The following is a 23606-nucleotide window of genomic DNA, read 5'->3' on the forward strand; positions in this document are numbered from 1 at the left end:
GCATGATACAAAGAACAACAATTTAAAAAAGGAAATTAAAAGTTGTTAAAATTAGAAAGAAATGAGGTCATCTAAATAAGGAAAAGGACAAACATAGTTGCAATATTTGTCATGGCTGGAAACCTCCATTGCCTCGATATCAACACCTTTTGGGCAATTGCTTCAGTTTTATCTTCATCAATCAAGATAAGTAAATACTGTAGATAAGGTCTAAATTATTTAGCAAAATGATGTGGAAATATTATTTTTTAATTTTTTTTTCCTTATCCTTTACTTGGCATTTGGTATTAGTTTTAACAACTTTACTACTATAAATTGAGCCTCTTTGCCTCAACCATTTGCATAAACAATTCATCATTGCAATTGTATAGAAATATACACAAAAGAGAAAAAAAAATTAAAAGTTCTAGCCATGGCTGCATCTTTCTCAGTTCCTTCAATGGTAAGATCATCTCTTATCTCACTGTCTTTACAACTTTTTTATACTTATAGACGGATTTAAATGGAGCGACATGATGGAAACATTTTTTATTTTCTTTCTTGCTTAGTATTTCCTTCGTCCTGATTTATGTGTCACTTTTTGAATTGTTAGTTATTCTGACTACATTTCAAATATATTTGTTTGATTCTTGAAATTCGATCTGTGTCAGATTATGGAAGAAGAGAGGAGATTTGAAGCAGAGGCAGCAGAGGTGCAAGCATGGTGGAACACAGAGAGGTTCAGGCTAACCAAGAGGGCATATTCAGCTAGGGATGTGGTGGCACTAAGAGGAACTATGAGGCAAAGTTATGCATCAAATGAGTTAGCCCAGAAGCTGTGGAGGACACTCAAGACTCATCAAGCTAATGGGACAGCTTCAAGGACTTTTGGTGCACTTGACCCTGTTCAAGTCACCATGATGGCTAAGCATTTGGATTCTATTTATGTCTCTGGTTGGCAGTGTTCTTCAACTCACACAAGTACTAATGAACCAGGGCCTGATCTTGCTGATTACCCTTATGACACTGTTCCTAACAAAGTGGAACATTTGTTTTTTGCTCAGCAGTATCATGATAGGAAGCAGAGAGAAGCAAGAATGAGCATGAGCAGAGAGGAGAGGGCAAGAACCCCTTTTATTGATTACTTGAAACCTATCATTGCTGATGGTGACACTGGATTTGGTGGTGCAACTGCTACTGTTAAGCTGTGTAAGCTTTTCGTGGAGCGCGGTGCTGCTGGTGTCCACATTGAGGATCAGTCCTCTGTTACTAAGAAATGTGGTCATATGGCTGGTAAAGTGCTTGTTGCTGTAAGTGAACATATTAACAGGCTTGTGGCTGCAAGGTTGCAGTTTGATATCATGGGGACTGAAACGGTCCTCGTCGCTCGTACTGATGCGGTTGCAGCCACATTGATCCAAACCAATGTGGATACAAGGGATCACCAGTTCATTTTGGGTGTTTCCAACCCGAATCTCAAGGGCAAGGGTTTGGCTACTCTTTTGTCTGAAGCTATGGCTGCAGGCAAAACAGGGCCCGAACTTCAAGCCATTGAGGATAATTGGCTTGGAATGGCTGAACTCAAGACATTTTCTCAATGTGTCACTGATGCAATCAAGAAAATGAACCTTGCGGAGCACGAGAAGCAGAGGAGGTTGAACCAGTGGATGAATCATTCAAGCTATGAGAAATGTCTTTCGCACGAACAAGCTAGGGAGATTGTTGAAAGACTTGGCCTTCCAAATCTTTTTTGGGACTGGGACTTGCCAAGAACCAGAGAAGGGTTCTACAGGTTTCAGGGATCAGTAGAGGCTGCAATTGTTCGCGGATGGGCTTTCGCCGAATACTGTGATCTAGTCTGGATGGAGACATCAAGTCCTGATATGGTGGAATGCACAAAATTTTCTGAAGGAGTGAAGTCTCTAAGGCCTGAGCTGATGTTGGCTTACAATCTGTCTCCGTCATTCAATTGGGATGCATCAGGAATGAATGATTACCAAATGATGGATTTCATTCCAAGAATAGCCAAGTTAGGCTATTGCTGGCAGTTCATTACTTTAGCTGGTTTCCATGCTGATGCACTCATCGTCGACACGTTTGCCAAGGATTTCGCCAAGAGGGGAATGTTGGCCTATGTGGAGAAAATACAAAGAGAGGAGAGGAGCAATGGTGTTGACACATTGGCTCATCAGAAATGGTCTGGTGCTAATTACTATGATAGAGTTCTAAGGACTGTCCAGGGAGGCATCACCTCTACAGCTGCTATGGGCAAAGGTACAAACAGGATTTTTACATGTCAGTGCATAAAACTTAAACTTCAAACACGAATTATTAGTAATGTTGTATTCGAAATATGGTGATTGCAGGTGTAACTGAGGAGCAATTTGAGGCAAAATGGACAAGGACTGGAACAACAAACTTGGGTGATGGAAGTGTGGTGATTGCAAAGGCAAGGATGTAAGAAAAACAACAACAAAAAGTGATTTCTTTTGGAGCAATGAAGATGTGTGGAGCTTTGGAACTATCTCAATTTTTAAGTTGTGAACTTCAAGTACAATAAAGATGTATTTTTTATGCTTTTTAAATAATTCTTCAGGGATTTGAATCATTTTGGGCATTATTTTGTCCCTCAAATTGCCTAGTAGTGTTATCATTTGTACTTTATCTATATTTGGACTTCCAAGTTGTGCTAAAGTTTCCAGTTGCTTATTAATGGATTTATTTGATGCTTTTCCAAAATTTATTATTCAATATATTAATACTGGCAACTAATTACATTATTGAGATACAGAGGAAGATACAAATTCACAAGAAAAACAAAGATACATAGAAGAATATTTGAAGGATTAACAGCAAGTAATTGTGTATTCTGAGTAACTGATTACTTCTTCCAAGGTTTAATCACAGAGAGAACGATAATCGCTGCGATAATTAGAAGCAGAATTATGGCGATCATCATACATTTTCTTGATTTTTTCTGCAAGCTCTTTGCAGTTTGAAGTGCATCTGTACCCATATTAACATGATCCACTGCATATCTCACCTGAAAATAAATCAAGAGGAATAAATTGTTTAATTTTTCAGGGAAATTTCATAAATTGTCACATAACTATAAGTTTTTCCTGTCAAAGTCATGCAACTAGATTTTAAAACTGAAGAGTCACAACTCACAATGCTATCATATTCATAGCCATGATTAAGTAAAATTGCATAACTTATAAATGAGTAAATGAGAAATCCATTGGATGTGATAAAAAAAATTATAAATAAGGAGATTAAATCTGATAGATTAAATATTTCGAGTCAAACATACTATATATGCCCAAATAGCTTATGAACCTCCTTGAATTTCGTATAAAAGGATTGAGTAGGCTAGACTAGTCTCTCACTGGTCATGTACACAGTTTGGTATATCAAATTAAAGTATGTAACTTTTTTAACATAAATGATCAATAGAGACGATGTCTTTTATTAAACAAAAAGTCAACTAAATATGAAGAATATTTAATAAAATTAATTGGTTATCACAAATTTCCATTCTGGTACTAGCTATTATTAAGGAGACATTATCACCAGAGACTACAACTACTCTATTAGACACTACAATTTGTATCTACTTTCATTTAATTTCTTCTTAATAAAATTAGGGTAACTTACATAAATCCACTAATTTAGTATCGAAGTACCTTCCTTTCCTACACTTTCCATTATAATGAAACTTACCAGAATTTGTAATTTGTTTCAGATACATTGTATTCAAGTGGATTTGCATGCATCTGACTCTACACTACAAGAAAACTGTGAATTACATGGGGATTTTCCTGGGAATTAATATGAAAATTTACAAGAAAATAAGTTTCTTGCGAATTTTTATACTAATCCCCATGTAATTCACAATTTTTTGTAGTGTCTCTTGCTCGTCTCTTTCCTATCTCGCTAGCCACTCTCCTCTCTTGCTCTCCTCTCTTGACTCTTCATGTATTTGGTACCCCAAATACATGTATTTAGTGTGATTAGATAGATTATCACGCTCGTCTCTCTCCTTATTTTAGTGCATCTCGTAGTAAAAATACATGTATCTAGGTGTATCTGACTTGAAATTATTAATTAGTGAGACAATATACAATATTTTAAACTATAGGGGAAATTAGTAAATATAGTAGGAATGTTTATCTAATTAGATAGTTTTCCCATAAAATTAATTAGTCCCTACTAATCTCCATATTAGTGAAAATACTACCTATAAATAAGGAAGCATTTTTGGGTATATCTAATATATAGTATCAGGGCGGACCTACCTTGTTGCATGTGGGTTCATACGAACCCATTTCGTCGAAAAAATATATGGTATATACATATATATTCAATCTGTTTTTTGAAACAAAACACACTATATAATTAATTTGACCCACTTAAACCAATAGTAACACGTACGCAGCGGCAAAATGGTTACAATTTGACTGATGCATCGCAGGTACGATTCCCACCTACAACATTTAATACTTGTTTCATTTTTTTTATATATGTTGAACCCACTTGGTGAAATTTCTGGGTCCGCCACTGTATAGTATGCCATGGTCAATATCTATTTCAATTAAAGGTATTTTGTACAATATATAGTATATCGATGCACATATACGCTAAATTTAAATCTGCATTAGTTAGTGTTAAATATACATATCTAATATACATTATATCATGTTCAATATATATTTATATTAACCATTTATATCATGTTCATTATTGGGTACTGTTAAATGTACAAATCTTATAAGTAGTATTAGTATATTATGTACAATGCAAGATGAGAAAGGAGGATTTTGAGAGCTAATACGATAATGATGAACAATAGAGATTCTTGGGATAATTACATTGTAGGCTGTGCCCAATTGGCAACATCGAGAAAGAGTAACCATTTTGGGTTGATTAAAGAGAGAAGTTGCTCGGATGATAAACACGTCTTACTCCTAGGTTATGAGTTCGAATCATCAAAGGAGTACAACAACCTGTTTAATATCTAAACTTTGATAATTTAGGGTCATTTAAGAAACTACATCTAAAATCGTGTTTGATATAATACTTGTTATTTTGCCAATCGAGTAGACCTTGCTTGGTTAGCTAAAAATTTAAATTTCTGAATCTAATCGAGTAGACCCCTAATATTTGTTACTCAGAAAAAGTCAAAAACAACTCCAATTTGTATTTATGGCCAAACACAACTTGATTTTCAAAAATCCTAATAAGAATTACTTTTATCAAATTTCACAATGATACATAGCCAAGCGTCCACTTATTTTATTTATTTGAAGGGAAGAAGATGGTGAAAAAAAGACTTACACGCAACTTGGGACAGCTAATTAAAAAACAATAATAATATTTTCTTTAATTTTTTAAATTGAAAAAACAATATATAAGAGAACATTAAAATTCACTAATTTGATCAACAATGAGAATAACTAAGGAAACTAGGCAAAAAGATGGGGTAATTTTCAACATAGTATCAAAAAAAGGGGAAAAATTCATATCAAGTTCCTCTTTAAGCTGTTTTTTTAGGACTTATAAAGCCTCTAAGTGACTATGATATATACTAATCCACAAATTCATGAACAATTAGCAGACCGTTAACACCAAAAGCTAGTTAACGAAGTGTGGCCTAGACGAAAAGGAATATAATCAACAAGGAAGCTATACACAGGCTAACACAACTCGTGTGAATCTTAGCTTTGCTATCCCCCAGTAAACCGAAGGCAAACACACGCGTTGCATAGCTCGAAAACAAAACAGTTAAGCTCCCTTGTTACTCTTCCAAGGTTGAGATTTGATAATGAAGGGGAGAACTATTATGCCTACTATAATTAAGAAAATTATAATGCCAACAAACATGCATTTTCGAGACCTCTTCTGTAGTTTCTTTGCGGTCTGAAGAGCAATAGCCCCTGATTGGACATAATCGACTGTATTTGTCACCTGAGCAAAATTTCCATTGAGAGATTCGACACAGAGAAGTGGAGACCCTTTCGTTTTTTAAGGTAGGAATATGCAGAGGAAATAATAGGAGGGTTGAAAACAAACCTGTGTTTCGATATTATCTAACAAGTCTCCTTGAGCTTCAACCAGAACAGCCATATCAAGATATATCTGATGCAGATCAAGAAGCTTTCTCTCAATTTCCTTCACTGCATCGTGTCTTTCCTGAATTTCCTCTACGGTGCTTAAGACCTACAGTTTGAGCATATTTACAGATGAAATAGGAAGGGAAAATGATAACAGACAAATGTAGCTTAAATTTCTAGAGAGGAAAGGTGAAACACGCAATTTATTAGAAAACACTCAAAAGTACAGAAAATCTATTCGGATTGCAGTCCTGCTTTATACTTGCTGATGATGTGACGAGATATTTAAAATAAGACTGGGATGTGCGCTCATATATAAAACTCATGTTTCCAAACTAATTATATCAAGATACGTGGAATTCAAGGAGTGGCGTATGGACAAAGTTAGTACGTCAAAGGAATTCAAATGAGATCAGCTAGTACTGTTTCTGCTAGTTCAACATGAATATAAGAATTAACGAACATAGAAAGTAGAAACCTTGCTTTCCCTACATTTTATATATACCTAGTGATAATATGTTGACAAGAAACAAGGAGAGAAGACACCAGAAGTGGATGCCACATAAATTAAGTCCCAAATTCAGAAACAGTCGAAAGAGAAAAAATACAGTAGAATGAAGTAGTAAGAGGTACCTGTCCACGTCCCATTCCTTGGATAGCGTTCTGGAAGATTTGTTCACTGTTTCCAGTTTCGATCAAGTTGTTGATTGTCTAACATGATCATTAGAATAAAGTTCAGCAAAAAAACAAACTTATTGATCGGGATTATCAATTGCAAGACTTTACACTCACCTCCTCATCTGGTCTAGTTCCAGTTACTGCTCAGTTGTGAGATAAAAACACGATAAAACCACTTATTAGATCAACATATGGATATTCAAATATTGATAAACACATATCTCAAGTTATATTTCTGTTGGAAAAAGTTTGAGATCCAAACCGGTGATCACCCTTCGCTCTACAACCTCGCGATATTCATTGTCTATCCTCTGTCTTAATGTCTGGAGGAACATAACTTATAAGCAATTTAATCGAACAAAAGACAGCACAAAGCAAATAACAAGACTTGTCTATACCTGAAATTCCGTCATAACATCTCTGAACTTCTTTGTCAAGGCACTGCAGAATGCAGATCAGCGATTAAAAAAAACAATTTTTTTTTTTTAAAAAAAGAACAAATACACTCATACAATTACGACTGTTCAAGCACAAGAAGTGGAAAATAACATCAAACAATATTGAAAAACTATGTTTATTAATGTACTTGGTCATATTTGTCCTGGATCTATCAACACTTGTGCCCTTTCCACATCCAGGCTTTTGTCGATTAGCCAAGTTCTAAAGAAAAGAAAACGATTATAGTGCTTTTAAGTGATGAAAATTGAACTCAAAAACTGTGTTACTGATCCAAATATAAAAGAATAGACAAATTACCTCTTTATTAGTTGCTTCTATTTTTGCTTTGACATTTCTTGCAATCTTCCCAACTTCATCTATATCTTTCTCCATCCGCTTCCTTATAGCTGGAAACAAGTAAAAAATGCTTTCTTGAGAGCTTGTGGTAAGCAGGCTACAGATAACGAAAAAACAAACACTACACAGAGATAGACGAACTTTTCAGTGTTGTTTAGTAGTAAAGGATCAAAGGCAAATTTTCTCTTCAGTTATAGATGAACTTATCTATGTTAATATTTCACAAGTGCATTATAGTAAATGGATTGAAAAAATAGTAGCCTACGTTTGAGTTCTGACTGAGAAACTTAACAATCTAAAAGAGTTGTATTTCACAATATAATAATAACTTATAGGTAAAAGAGATGAGAACAATAAAAGTTTATAGTGAATCTGTTAGCTATACAAGACATAATGAAATAGCACTTATCCGACCTTTCATTGCTGATGCTTTAGTTACAGACTTTGTTTCCTCATTAGCATCCTGAAAGATAATTCCAATTAGTAAATAATCTCTGACCAGAGAAAGTAAAAAAAAATGTTGATCAGATAGAAATGATTAAAGTGGCATGTGCAATTTATCGCTAAACTAAAGCATTTTATTTCAAAATGCAAAGTGTGTAATAAAGGCAAAAGTGAAAACTGATTATTCTCCAGTACTTGTGACAACAAATTCAACAATCTATAAAATGATTACTCTCAGATTGGCAGCCAAGAACATATTTTCCCATCCGGGAGGAGTGACTTGATTCGTTTTTTTTCATCTGTTCTCCTATAGTTGAACCCATTCTAAACTGTTTATTATCCTATTCCGTTTCTTGAATGTCATATTCCTCAACATACAATCCAACAGAATCACAAGGTTAAAGCAAGCAACCCAATTGTTCTAAAGTTCTCTACTAAAAGTTCCGATCTTTTGCAGAATGAAACCAAGTATACATCTTCTAACACTTCTTCTTAACAGACTTATTCAGTACATTGGGGAGGTGTTATTTTGATCATATATAAATCAGGAGAAAAACAAAATACTGATTTAACTAAGACTCTTTGGCCTTCAACACTACAATTATTATCTTGATTTTCTTATGAAATATTGCCTAGTTAGCTATTATCAACCCACTATTTTCTCATATGGGCAACCAAGATTGTCTTTTGGGTCCAAAAGAACAAGCAACTACCTCAACTGTTTCGGCAAGTACCTACCACCTCCAAGGCAGAGGAGAAATCACCTATCATTTTTGTCACTATTGGAATTTGAACCCTGATATGAAACCAACTATACTGTTATCAATTTCTTTTTAACCAAGAGACATCTATAGTACACTGGGGAGATGTAGTACTCAATTTTCAGGATTGATTTTACTGAAAATTTAAAGCATGTAAAAGCAGGAATGAAGCCAAGACATTATACTAGTTGCATATGCAGTTTCTCAAAAGAAGAAAGTACAAATAGATCTAAATGGCTTCTGAACAGCAATTAAAACTAAAAGCAAAGGCAAAGAATTTGTATGAATGATACCTTAAGGGTCTTCAGGAAACCAGAAAGTTTATCAACCTGTTTCTCGATTTCTTGTATCTGCAAGATTTTGTACTATATGTCAGGAGCAAGGAGATGGGAGGATAAGCCTTTTGAAAAATTGGTACTTATAGTTTTATCTTTAGATGACAACTTCACTACTCTGATAATCTCAAAAACTAACTCAGGGGTCAGTGAAGCAATACCTGCTTGTTAAAGCTGTCGATTCCAGAATCTGACTGGCTCCTTGTAAATCGGTTTCCCATCTCGATATCAGATTCTTTGGAAGCATTATCTTTTCCAGCAATAAAACTTGAATCCTGAAACAAGAACAGAAATTACATGACAATAAACTTCAAGATCACATCATCCCCCTTGCTTGAAATCAAATAGTGATCAATGTATAACCTTCATTACAAGTGCTTGCAGTACAAGATAATGTGATATAGATAAAAATTATCATGAAAACAAAGAAACAAAATCCAATCTTATTAATGAATCTCCAGTTAGCTTCGTTAAATTGCATCTAAGGATGTGACCTAGTGGTCAATGAAATGGGTTCAGAATCATGAGGTCTCAGTTTCAAATCTCAATCGGAGGTATAAATACGTGATTTCTTCTAACAGTCCAAACCTTGATGGATATAGATGGACAGAGTTAGCGGTATGATGTTGGTGGGTGTAACAGGAACCCCGAGATGCATTCAAGTTGACCCGAACAACACAATAATCAAAGGAAAAAAAATTAAGCTTCGTTAAATTACAAAAAAAAACAACTAGCAGGAAACACAACAAAAAGCAAGTAAATAAATAGGATATGAAGGAGTAACTTTAATTCTAGTCCAAACTCTACCACCTACAAAAAGTTTGGTATTACTTGTTAAATAACCAAGTATTCAGTTCAGGGGCGGAGCAAAGTAGTGCCGAGAGGTTCATTTTAACAGAAAATTACACTTTTTATACATGATTAAAACTAATTTTTTTATGTATAAATAGTAGATATTAAACCCCTTCGCTTCTTAGTGTGTTTACTTCCTCACATTTTGAATCCCTTAATGAAAATACTGACTCTCATTGATACATATGATACACCACAAGAACTTACATAAAAATCCAATCTTTTCAAACTTCACAAGACTAGTATAAGCAAAAAACTTAACATACAAAATTAAACAAATGCAAGACTCATGTAATACAAAACTAAAATTATACATAGCTAAACTTAACCATTGTTTACACAAGATTAAAATTATTTTTTATGTATACCCAGTATACGTAAAACCCCTTCACCTCCTTCGTGTATTTACTCACTCACATTTTAAACCCCTTTCAGGCTCCCAGTTGACACAGCACAAGAACTTACATAAAAATCCAATCTTTACAAACTTCACCACACTAGCATAAGCAAAACTTAACATACAAAATTCAATTGACAGCAAAATTAAACAAAAGCAAGACACATGCGATAGAAAAACTGAAATCTTGGAAGCAAAAACAACAAAAAGTTCACTCTTTTATTTCCCTGTAATCAAAACAACAAATAAAAGGTCAAGAAAATAAACTAACCGCTAGAAGATCATTCATGTTTTCCAAAAATTAGTGAAAGAAAGAGTTGGGAAAATTGTTTATGGCCGTCTAAGAAGAACTAGTGCTTGTTGATGATGATCGAAAGAGAAAAAAACAAGAAAGCTAAACAACAGAGTGGCAATATTTTAGGTGTTTTTTTTGTTTGTGGGGATTTATTCTTTGTGTGTGTAAATTTTGTCTGTGTATGGGCCGGTTGACCGGCGTGACAATGGGAAGACGAGAATGACGAGAAAAAAAAAATAGAAACAAATTACTAGTCGTGTTTTAAGTTATGTGATATTATTTCACTTTTAAAAAAAGAAATATTTTTATATTTATATGATTATAAATTATAATAAATCAAATTATTATTACATATAAATTTATTTTTATTTTTTAAAATCGACTAAAAAAAAGTGCATCACATAAAAGCGCTAGCTATTCTAAATTTGGCTTTATATAACTATAAAAAAAACTTGTAACGAAAAGCGTTACGATCAACAAAATTGGGAAATATGATCAAAAGGAAATAAAATAATCAGTATGACACGGTTTTGAAATAGATTTTTATTATTTTGCATGTATCTAGGTAAAAAATCCTTATTCTACCAGCAAATCTATAGTGGAACAAAATCTAAAATCAGCTTTACGTTTAAGATTTTTTTTTGGAAAAAAATATTTTTGTAAAAAACGTGATTTTGTGTGATATAAATTTTAAAAAGACTTTTGAGTAGTAATTAATATTTGATCAAGTTTTTAAAAAGCGTTTTTGAGTGTATTTTTTCAGAAGTGATTTACAAAAGAAATTACTAGAAAAATTATTACTATTTTTTTGGTTATATTTTAAAAAATAACTTTTGCTACTTCTCTAAACATAACCAAACCTTTTTTTTAAGACGGTAGTTTAGGGAAAAAACCAGTAATTCTTTTCAATACGTTTCAGTTATTTATGTATCAGTGTCACAGAGCATCAAATAAGCCCGTATAGCTCAGTGGTAGAGCGTCAGTCTTGTAAACTGAAGGTCTGTAGTTCGATCCTGCATGGGGGCATTTTGCTGTTTTTTGCCTTCCAATTTGTCCAATTTAGATTTCTGTATTTTCGATTTGAATTTGTTTGTCTTATTTGCTTATTTTGTCTTATTCAGAAAAAATGTATCTTTTTTAATTTCATAACTCACATTAAATTTTTATTCTATAAAAGTAAAAAAATAATCTGGTATATTAAACTTATTCTAAATTTAAGATCATAAAATTATAAAATATTCATCCCAAATTTTCCTTCTTTACTTTCTTTTATGTCATTTTTTATGATATGGGCTGGGCTACTTGTGGGCTAATGAGCCTGAAATTAGGCCCAGAAACTCCTTGAAATTTGTTATCAAATGTTCTAATTAAATCAGCACAAAAATATGGTCAACATTAACCAGCAGAATGCCACATAAAAGATGTCAAATAAGATGAACTTAATTTTGATTTTAGTAATTACACACTAACAAAAGATAAGTCTATATTTGAAATTGCACATCAAATGGTTTAATTTAACAATTTTTCAAAGTGAAAATCAAAATAAAGATGAAACTCCCCTTGTATTAATACCAATTTTCTCCAAGTAAGTTCATCACAAAAAAAAAATTGACACCTAAATATCTCTAATTTCCCTTTAAAGAATGTACGTAAACCTTATCCCACCTTAAGAAGGTGGAGAGATTGTTTCCGATAGACTCTCAGCTCAAAAAAATGGAAGCAACGGGACATAAAAATTCCACGAGAAATTTCAAGATTTGTTGTGGTGTTACTCTACTTTTATCAATTATTCTTATAATTGTCTCAATCACTCTGTTCCATACTATTCTCAAGCCCAAAAAACCTCAAATCATTCTCCACCCTATATCTCTAGATGAGATTGAATCCCAAATCTTGTCGCGATTAAGCCTAAACGTGACATTAAGGTTGATAATCACGATTAAGAATCCGAATTATGGTAGCTTCAAATTCGAGGACTCGATAGCTTCGCTTATTTACCATGGTAACAATTCAGTGGGTGAAATAGTAATTGAGCATGGAACTGTTCCATCTAAGGGAGAGTTAAATACAAGAAGTTATGCTAATATTATTGGGGACAAATTGGTAAAAAGTCCTTATTTTATTAAGGATATTGAGGTTGGAAGTTTGAACTTTACATCCTATTTAACTTTGCATGGTAAAGTGAAGATGCTCAAAATTTTCAAGATTCATGCAATAGTTAATAGCTATTGTGACATTTCAATTTTGGTGCATTCTCATCTTGCTATTCAATTAAGTTGCCATTCCAAAGTCAGGTTATAATTTATGTTACTCAGACTCTTTAAAATTGTAGACAGTGTGTATCGAATTTGGAGGATCTGACATGAATAGAACAATATTTTGNTTTACATCCTATTTAACTTTGCATGGTAAAGTGAAGATGCTCAAAATTTTCAAGATTCATGCAGTAGTTAATAGCTATTGTGGCATTTCAATTTTGGTGCATTCTCATCTTGCTATTCAATTAAGTTGCCATTCCAAACTCAGGTTATAATTTATGTTATTCAGACTCTTTAAAATTGTAGACACTGTGTATCGAATTTGGCGGATCTGACATGAATAGGACAACATTTTGGGAGAATTCGAGTCAAGTTAATGTTAATTGTTGTGTATATTCTTTAATGTGTGTGTATAATAATAATTTTTATTTTCCTCCCCTTGTTAAATGACTCAACTTGATTGTGTTGGTTTAATTGGGTTAACATTAAGTTGGGTTCAAATGAATCGTTGCATCATGCGGAAACTTATAATTGCAAATCACGTTAACTAGAAGAAACATATATTATTAGATGGTTTGACCAATTGACCTATATGATTATAAATTAATACTAAGCATATAATTTGTAGAGAGAGAAAATAATCTATCCGTAAACAAAATTCTCTAATGTCTACATTGTGGATGTTATTATGTTCTTGGTATGAGAAGAGGGGTACTCTTCAATTTATGGAGTCTCAAACTTTTCCGCTAAAGAAAGAATAAATCAATTATGGAAGAGAATTATACTTTCATTTCAGAAAAAAGTAAAAATAATTATGATAATACTTTAACTTTCATTCAAGAAAAAAATAAAATTCAAATATAATAAGAAAATCAGGACAAAACTCTAATACGGGGTAAATTCAATCATGAAAAAATGCAAATTGGAAAACGTGACAAATAATTTTTAGTTTCCACTTTCCCCTTTCTAGAAATTAAGTAGAAAGAGTAAGCTAACAGTAAGAAACAAAATGTAAACAAGAATATCTTGACTTCTAAAATATAATATAGGAGTTAAGACTTCATTAACAAGATTATGATCAATATCTAATATTATTCCACTATTTTGCTATCGATATAATTTTTTTTAATATACAATTTTTAATTACAATTTTTTTAATTGAAGGTGTATCGGAAATAATATTTTTATTTTACGGAGATAAGACTGAAGCTTGTGTTTATTATTGTATATAATATAATATGATTCCAATAATCCAATCATTAGCGCCGGCGGACGGCCGATGAATAAATCTAGGCCATTTAATTTCTTTTGCTTAATCCTCTTCAATCCTTTTTGAAAAACTAAAACAAAGTATTTTTAAATCACATATTGTATCATAGATACCATATCTGATCAAGATTTTGTTCTCCTCTTATAAATTATAATTTATTCAATAATTAGTTAGAAAATTGTTGTCATGTAGAAACAGTCCGAAAATTCAAAGTTCCAACCATAACACACTTTAATAATTGCCTTTATTATTATCTACTCTTATTTAGAAAGAGGGAAAAAATTAAATTAGTTAATTTTGGTTGAAAAATTATGATCAATTTTCACATATAGCAAACATAAAAATTATATGTGTATATTATAACTATAGTTTGCATAATTGCGCTCCATAGCAAACATAATATGTATATTTCGCTATACATATACAAAAGAAAGCAGTTGTATAATCTGCTTTGGTATACATAAACAAATGATCAATTGCATAGTCTGTGTTTGTATAAAGCGAAAAAGAGAGAAAGACAAAAGAAAACTGAGCAGGGGAAGATCGTATTTGTATAATCATAAGTGTACAAGACGAAAATATATGCATTTGTATTTGTATATACAATTTTCTCTCGCTTTATACAAACACAAACACAATGTATACATTTGTGTTTGTATAAAGTGAGAGAGGAGAGTGAGTGAGCGAGATCTGGGAGAGTGGTGAGCGAGATCTGGGAGAGGAGAGAGAGGGGAACAAAAATATATGTATATATACAATTTTCTCTCGCTTTATACAAACACAAACGCATTTTATACATTTGCGTTTTTGTATAAAGTGAGAGAGGCGAGTGAGCGAGTGAGTTTTGGGAGAGTGGCGAGCGAGATCTGGGAGTGGGGAGAGGGGAGAGGGGAGAGGGGAGAGAGGGAAACGAAAATATATGTATATATACAATTTTCTCTCGCTTTATACAAACACAAACGCATTTTATACATTTGCGTTTGTATAAAAGTGAGAGAGGCGAGGGAGAGAACGAGAGTGGCGAGCGAGATTCACCAAGAGAGAGGCGAAATAACAACAGTTTGCTATGGGGTACAATTAAATCAAACTATGGTTATAACATTTAATTTGAATTAATAGTTTGCTATTATATACAATTTTTCCAAAAATAATACTCCTTCGTCCTTATTTACTTGTCAAAGAGTTTTAGTTTAATTTTTCATTTTACTTGTCATTTTTGATAAATCTGGACAATATTTTTTTCCTATTATATCCTCAATTTATTAAAATTGAGTTAATATGTTTGAATAAAATACATTTGGGACCCTATCAAGTAATAAAATAAAATGGTAAACTCACTATATCAATCATTATTTTCTTTATAGGTGTATCAAATCAAAATTTGGCAAGTAAATAGAAACCGAAGAAATATTCTCTTTTTTAAAAAATTTTAAAACAAAGAAGTACTACCAAGCTTCTGTCACGGCCTTAGGGGTATTAAAATTAAATTAAATTCAGAAGCAAAAGTTGTTGGAATTAGTACAATATTTAAAAACATGTTTTAGTTAAGTGAGCATGTTTAGACTAAATCCAGTGAACCAAATATTTAATGAAGAGCAGTCAAGTTGCGACGTGCATTATTACATTACTCAATAATGATGGTTTCATTTCTTCTGTCATTAGTAGCAAACACAAAAGAAATTACAGTAAAATCTCATTAAATTAATACTCGATTAATTAATAATTTCTCTAAGATAATAATTTTCTCCGATCTGACTTGGGTCAATGGAAAAAATCACTAATAAGATAATATATTTTCAGAAAACCCATATATAAATATATGATCCCATTAATATTATAAATTAATAATTCTTTAAAAGTACAAATATATCTAAGAAAATTTAGTGAAATATGATTCTATTATGTTCTGCTTTTTGTTAAAATTTAAATATAGTTGAAGCACATCTCTAACTTTTCTTATTGCATCCAAAAGTTTCGGTGTTGTCTTTTCTAATTGCACCATAAAATTGTGAAGAGTTCTAGATGCAAGTGTTTCCTTACGTGTATAACTGGTTCCAAAAGTATTGTATCATCTTCAACTTTATCATCAACATTGTTTTTCCAATGATATCCACAATTTGTTTTAAGCTCTAGACCTCTGAGAATGTATCATTTTCACCCATTCAATACGTTATAAACGTCCATTTTATTGCGGCAACCGAGATCATTAATCATAACCTCAAGTTCATGAATGACGTTTTCACAAGTAGATTCTTTCAGATTCTTTGAAAATTCATCCTTGAACAACTTTTTCGGTGTCGAAACACTCTTTAAATTAATAAATAGTAATTTATCAATTAAATAATACCTCTACAAAATAGTAATATTTCATGGTCCCGCTTATATTGATTTAGAGAGGTTTTACTGTTTTATCTTAGTTATAAATTTGGATAGTTAAAAATTACTCCCTCAATTCCTTTTTATATGTCATCCTTATTATAAATAGTCAATCCATAATATTTGTCATTTCATAAAATCAATACACAAATTACAATATTCTTCCTATTTTACCCTTGTGAGTTATTAGCCTTGAAAATATACATTTGACCAACATAAAAAAACTAAGTGAATAATTCATGTTTTTTTTATCAAATTAGTTAATCAAAATAAATTAATTCATATTTATTAATTGAAAAGTTGACATAAAAAATAATTAAATAAGGGTAAAATAGTAAACTTACTTAATTTCTTATTGCATGAGAAAAAAATAATGACATATAAATAGAAACAAAGAGAGTATTTTTTTATCATATTTTTTCAATAATTTTGAATTGTTAACTATAGTATCATATAATACTCTATATATAGTTTTGAAATATATAGATTTTATATATAAAAAAAAGTTGATGAATCTACATTCAAATTCAAACAGAATAGTATTAGCTAGTTTAATTTTTTATTTGTACACTGAATCAAGTTAAAGAAATTGACACAAATGATTCTTATTTATGTTTTACTGTATAAATCTTAATTTCTAGATTAAATAATTGCTTTATTAAGGTTATAATATTAAGTTTTTTAATTTACACCTCAAAAATTAGCTCAAACGAAAGAAGAATTATCTGAACCTTGTAAAATTAAATTTTGAACCTAACTCATTAAAGAAAAATTATTGAAGTTCATATAAAACCATCCATTTCATTAATGTGGAAAACTTTCAATCTTCAACCAAAGTACTTTTGATTTTTAAGAACAATTACTTTTACTAATAAAATGAAAAATATTATTTTATTTTAAACTTTTAAACTAATGAGTAATCAATTGAATAATTATTTCTAAAAGTTATAAAAGATAATCTGAGACGAATAAAATATATTATACTGATAAAAAATCATTTACCCCCACCCCCCCCCCCCCCACCCAACTCCAAATTATATGACAATACACGATAATTGCACTAATCACGGGGTGTACTACGCACCACAAAAACCTTCACTCTCTAAATACAACAATTGTGGCTATGCATTATTATTATTGCTGACTTTAGTACTGTTCTGCTTGGCCAATCACAATTAATATTTAATTTTTTGCTTGTTGGTATTATGCTCCTTCCGATCTAATTTTGCTTGTTACATTTTTTTTTGGCATGCCTCTGAGAAAAATATTAACTAAATTATTTTTATTTATTTATTAATTTTAATTTAAACTTACTAATTTCTTTTTTACAATATTATTCTTTCTTCATATTTATTGAGTAAGAATAAAGAGATAAAAATTAGTAATTAATTATATTTTGATTTTCTAAATAACAACTAATTTGAACCAATCATTTTCTATAAGCATGTGAATTGAAATGGACCAAAGAAAATAGTTGTCCGCTTTTACTTAGCTACTATATTAAAAATAAATATTTATTTTTACTTGTTCAACTTAAAAAATTAAAAGATAATTTATCACTTAGTTTATAATTCATTCTTATTATAAACTACTATCTTTTTCCAAAATATTAATTTGATTATATTTAAAGATTGATATAATAAAATTATTATTCTATTTATTGCTCCTCGTAGAATATGTCAGATTAATATTAAACAAGTAAAAATGAACGAAGAAAATACTCTGTCATGAATATTCAAATTTCTACCGTACTGAACGAATGTTTGTCTAGTTATGTCTCTTGACTCAATTTCCTCGTCCCATTACCCCCAAAATAGAATACACTGATTTTCAAATACTATATTACTAAGGAAGCTTCAACCTTATAATGGTTAAGAATAGAAAAACACTAATTAGATATTGTCAATAATCCCACGTTCATTTTTACTTATTTATTATTTTAAAAAAAGATTTTTATTTTTATTTTTTAATATATATAAAAAAAAGATAATTATTTATTTCTTAAATTATTTTTCAAGACTTAATACTAAACATCAATTAATAAGGACAATATAATAAAAATAGTCATACAATCATTATCTTTTTATTGAATGTGTCAAGTTCAAATATAACAAATTGTTTATTTTAGAATCAACTCCAACACTTTTATTTCCTTCGTTCACTTTTTACTTGTCACTAATTCTTAAATGAATTTTCATTTTTACTTGTCACTTTTAAATATAAAAAAGAGACCAATTTTTTTTCCATGTTTTACCCTTAGCATTAAATACTATTTTCCATCATTGTTTTCTTAATGAATGTACCAAGTCAAACAGTGATAAATAAAAATGAACGCAGAAAATAGTACTTGATGCTTATTAGGAAATTTAATCAAAACTAAACTAAACTGGTTATATGAACGTCTTAAAGAGATAACGAAAAATGACAAAAGGATAAAGATAACAAAAAATGCTTTGAAATAATTGAATTTGGTTGATTAATTCTGTGTTGATGTGATGATATCCGACATTGTACAAATTATACAGAGAAATTGGTCATTAGCGAGCTTAATCCACTATCTAATCATACTAAAAGTCATATTCCTAAATATGAGATCAAAATTATGTGATAATTGCTGCCCATCCGACCACTTCATGGTATATGTAAAGGGGAGTGTTTTTTAATAATATACTTTTAGAAAATAATAATTTATATTTAACTAATTAGTTTTAAAAATATTTTNTTCTTAAATTATTTTTCAAGACTTAATACCAAACATCAATTAATAAGGACAATATAATAAAAATAGTCATACAATCATTATCTTTTTATTGAATGTGTCAAATTCAAATATAACAAATTGTTTATTTTAGAATCAACTCCAACACTTTTATTTCCTCCGTTCACTTTTTACTTGTCACTAATTCTTAAATGAATTTTCATTTTTACTTGTCACTTTTAAATATAAAAAAGAGACCAATTTTTTTTCCATGTTTTACCCTTAGCATTAAATACTATTTTCCATCATTGTTTTCTTAATGAATGTACCAAGTCAAACAGTGATAAATAAAAAGGAACGCAGGAAATAGTACTTGATGCTTATTAGGAATTTTAATCAAAACTAAACTAAACTGGTTTTATGAACGTCTTAAAGAGATAACGAAAAACGACAAAAGGATAAAGATAACAAAAAATGCTTTGAAATAATTGAATTTGATTGATTAATTGTGTGTTGATGGGATGATATCCGACATTGTACAAGATTATACAGAGAAATTGGTCATTAGAGAGCTTAATCCACTATCTAATCAAGCTAAAAGTCATATTCCTAATTTTGAGATCAAAATTATGTGATAATTGCTGCGCATCCGACCGACTTCATGGTATATGTAAAGGGAAGTGTTTTTTTAATAATATACTTTTAGAAAAAAATAATTTATATTTGACTAATTAATTTTTAAAATATTTTTTAAATAATAATTAATATTTAGCTAAACTTTTTAAAATTACTTCTAAATTTATTTTCTCAAAATTGCTTTTTAAAAAGTAGTTCTGGAAAAAAAATGTTAGCTTCTGAAAAACAGATTTTGTTACTTTTCGAAAGAGCTTATTTTTTCCATAAAAAAACTCAAATAATTCAAGAAGCTGAAGTGAGGATTAAACACTCCATATGTCGGACATTAAAATTGCCTAAATTTGAACTGACAAGGCTAATTAAGCCATGCATGTTCTTAATCTTGATTTATTATGTATATAGTCTGTTAATGTTCCATCAAAGTTAAGATAATTACTGATTTATGACCATTCTATTTCCACTACTTCCTAATTAACCTAATTCATTTGACTATGTTAATCAATGATTACACCATTTAATCATCAATTAAACAAAACTTCGATAATTAGCAGCCATTATCATTTGTCAGAGACAAAGTTTCCCCCACCAACCGATGTGGGATAATTCAACATTTCTTTGTCCACCAACATGGGTTGTGATGCATTGGTGGGAGTGTTTCACCCTTAACCAGAGATCTCGAGTTCGAGCTCTGGGTATGGAGAAAATCATGTTGGGAGCGCCACCCCCGAATGGGCCCTGCAGAGCGCGATCCGGATTTAGTGGAGCTCCAATGTGGGCTCCAGACACCAAGTGAGATACCAAAAAAAAAAACATTTCTTTGTCCATTTTATCGTTAAGTAATTCTTTCAATTTTAATTTTTTTTTTACCTTTATCGTAAAGTAATTCTTTCTTAGACGTATTAGAGTACTACTCTAGTAGTTAAATTTAATTTTCTTAAGCATATTAAGAATTTAACTTGATAAATAATCATTTAATGAAATGTTTTTCTTGGGAGTGCAAAATATAAATTGAACTTGTAAAAAGAAACAGAGGGAGGGAGTAAACAATAATCAACCATCAAATTAAGGATATGGTGCAGTGGATAGGAATGATCTTCTCTTTATTAGAAATTTTAGATTCGAACCCGGGATATTTTTAGATGTAGAGAGCTCTACCCCCAAATAAGGCCTATTCGACACGATCAATATAGGTACGTCCGAACATCAGATGAAAAAAACTATAATCGTCAGAAAATTTACAATGCCATATATTTTAAAAGTTATTATATAGATTGTTATTACGTCCTCAACTCCGCATCATAGACTGGATGACTATCAAACTCAAATTAAGTTAACAAACTTAATTATCATAAATTATAATAGATACTTAAGTTAACAAATTTAATTATGGTGTGTTGGCAGTCTTTGGTCTTCATATTCTTAATGTGTACATATGCACATGGAGGGGTCATCTTTATATTTAATATTTTAATGATAAATACCTAGTCATAAAATTAAACCTTTCCTACTAATAAAATGCAACTAGATTTTTAACTAGAGTCATATTATTTATTGTCTTCTACTAAATAAAATAAATATATAACTAGTGGATGAGATTGAGATTAATTAACATTTTTTAGGACTAATAGTTTTTTCAACGTGTAGCTATTGGTGAGTAAGATTGAGAATTTGTTTAATCGATAATAATAAATTAGTAAATTATATCCATAAATGAAAAAGTCCATTGTATTTGTCGAATATAAGCTTGACGGATAATTTATTTATTTTTTACCAATTAAACACAGACTTCTCCTTTAAAAATTAACGCCAAAGTCGTAGGCACAAGAATGAATATTGGAATATACTTGCAGTTTTTTTTTCTTTTCTAGTGATGCCGTAAACATTACCAGCAAAATTATATAAATGTAACAACATTTTAGTTTCAAAACATAGTGGAATATACTGTATTTATGCACATAATAATAGTGAAATACATTGTATTTGCTTGCATAATAAGTGTTTATGCACATATACAACATCTCTATCGCGGAATACAATATACATATCTACACGCATAATAATAATAATAATAATAATAATAATAATAATAATAATAATAATAATAAAATACATTGTATCCGCCATATATAATATATGTCCGTCCACATAATAAGTATATCTCTACGTATATAATAGCTCTATCTAATTATATTGGTGTGAATAATAAATGTATTTACGCATAGCTGCTAAAATCCCCAAACTATCGCTATATTATACTGCATATGTAATTTTTAAACTATCATCATAAAGAATAATTAGAGGACTGAATTAGCTAAGCCACGTACACTAGTTTCTATCCTTAATTTAATACTTTATTTTTACTTATCATAAAATACTAGTACAATAATTTTATTGTTACACCATGAGAATAATTAGGTACTAGTGGTTCCATTTATTAATTAAGGTTAGTAAAGTCAGTAATTTGGTATAGACTAAAAAGGGATGTAAGCAAGCCTATGTCATAGCCTAGCTAGTATAGGATACCCTCTATATATGTTTCTATACTATTTGATACTTATATAATTATATGATCACACACACTTGCAAAAAAAATATATTATTATACCAACCATGGTTGTTGTGATGGAGTGATAACTACTCCTTCATCCTTAATTAAAGATTTCGGGTTTGAGTTTTCTTGGATACAGAGTCACTTTTATTAGGGAGTGTTAAATTTAGTCGAACTCTAATATGAGTACCAAACATCGAGCAGGAAAAAGATATTATTGTGCTTTTCCTCCTTGGGTTAGGTATTACTATTATTTTTGTTTTCGACCTCCAGGAAGATGGAGAATAAAGGAAGTGATATAAAATAGATGACATTATGGTGGCTAAATATGTATTATAAATGATTGATGCATCTAAGTGATAATACTTTCTCTTTATCGTGGGCTCTTTTTTTTTTTTTGTTTAATTATTTTCTATTCGATGTCTGATTCTTGTATTGGAATTCAATTATTCCAAATTGCCCGATGCTATTCCACTTCCACGCTTGCAACTTCCTTTTTATGCTTGATTTTCAATAAATAAATAAAATTGCTCTCTTTGATTTATTCTTTTTATTATATGTTAGTTTTCAATTTAGAATTTCTATTGATATCACTCTAGTTTAGATATTTTTCCGATGATGATATGCCAAAAAATGTTCCATTTGTACTATAATAAGTATTTGTGATTTGTTTTCCAAATTAAAGAAAATAGAGTATCCCTTTTACAAATTTAGTATGTTTTAGCCTATTGGTGCAATGCATTCTTACGTCTTTTATTTTCTCAAGTAAGAAAAAAAAAATTAGTTTGTATGTTCGTGTACATATTAACATGTTTATATAAATATATATACATTTTTTTCTATTAATTTTATAATTTTCTACAATTTTTAATGTAATTTTTATATATTTTTATTATTTATATGTCTATCTTATTAATTAATAAATCGTCCATAAAACTTAAGCCTTGCTCTATTAGATAACGCCTTGCTTCACGCCCATACTTGTTAAAACATTGATCCTAATATATGTTCGAGAGAAGAAATGACAACCTAAATGGTTTCAATTTCAACTAATCTTTAGTTAATAGTCATGAACATTTAATTAATATTTAGGCTAATACCATGATATATAAATACACAGAGATAGTGAAAGGGAAGAAAAAAATAGAAGAGAAAAGTCATACATACAAAG

General features: G+C 30.5%; 2 protein-coding genes and 1 non-coding gene across 4 annotated transcripts; 2 read left to right on the forward strand and 1 right to left on the reverse strand.

Moving 5' to 3' along the window:
• The first annotated feature begins 258 nt into the window (after positions 1–258).
• LOC125875564 (isocitrate lyase) lies at positions 259–2458 on the forward strand. Its single transcript, XM_049556547.1, has 3 exons — positions 259–442; positions 651–2253; positions 2346–2458. Exons 1-3 carry the CDS (start codon positions 413–415, stop codon positions 2438–2440), a joined length of 1728 nt encoding a protein of 575 aa, XP_049412504.1. The 5' UTR covers positions 259–412; the 3' UTR covers positions 2441–2458.
• Positions 2459–2556: 98 nt separating this feature from the next.
• On the reverse strand, positions 2557–10807 carry LOC125875565 (syntaxin-132-like). Of its 2 annotated transcripts, none has more exons than XM_049556549.1 (12): positions 10626–10807; positions 9267–9380; positions 9064–9120; positions 7980–8028; positions 7527–7615; positions 7357–7430; positions 7169–7211; positions 7033–7093; positions 6885–6910; positions 6726–6803; positions 6052–6198; positions 2557–3022 (listed from the first exon to the last, which is right to left on the reverse strand). In XM_049556549.1, the coding sequence occupies exons 1-12, from the start codon at positions 10641–10643 to the stop codon at positions 2861–2863; spliced, it is 918 nt and encodes a 305-aa protein (XP_049412506.1). In that variant the 5' UTR covers positions 10644–10807; the 3' UTR covers positions 2557–2860. The 2 variants fall into 2 exon arrangements, with proteins under 2 accessions (XP_049412506.1, XP_049412505.1); XM_049556548.1 differs by lacking the exon at positions 2557–3022 and adding an exon at positions 5533–5946.
• Positions 10808–11603: 796 nt separating this feature from the next.
• TRNAT-UGU (transfer RNA threonine (anticodon UGU)) lies at positions 11604–11675 on the forward strand. Its single transcript has one exon. It is a non-coding gene; the product is annotated as a tRNA-Thr (tRNA).
• The last annotated feature ends 11931 nt before the right edge of the window (positions 11676–23606 follow it).

This window comes from Solanum stenotomum, chromosome 9, assembly GCF_019186545.1.
Source record: "Solanum stenotomum isolate F172 chromosome 9, ASM1918654v1, whole genome shotgun sequence".
NCBI lineage: Eukaryota > Viridiplantae > Streptophyta > Magnoliopsida > Solanales > Solanaceae > Solanum > Solanum stenotomum.

Coding starts and splice junctions, on each gene's coding strand:
- LOC125875564 (XM_049556547.1), top strand. CDS start 413: ATGGCTGCATCTTTCTCAGTTCCTTCAATG. Junction 443..650: donor CTTTCTCAGTTCCTTCAATG/GTAAGATCATCT, acceptor GATCTGTGTCAG/ATTATGGAAGAAGAGAGGAG. Junction 2,254..2,345: donor TACAGCTGCTATGGGCAAAG/GTACAAACAGGA, acceptor TGGTGATTGCAG/GTGTAACTGAGGAGCAATTT.
- LOC125875565 (XM_049556548.1), bottom strand. Junction 6,911..7,032: donor AGAGCGAAGGGTGATCACCG/GTTTGGATCTCA, acceptor ACAACTGAGCAG/TAACTGGAACTAGACCAGAT. Junction 6,804..6,884: donor GAACTAGACCAGATGAGGAG/GTGAGTGTAAAG, acceptor TGATCATGTTAG/ACAATCAACAACTTGATCGA.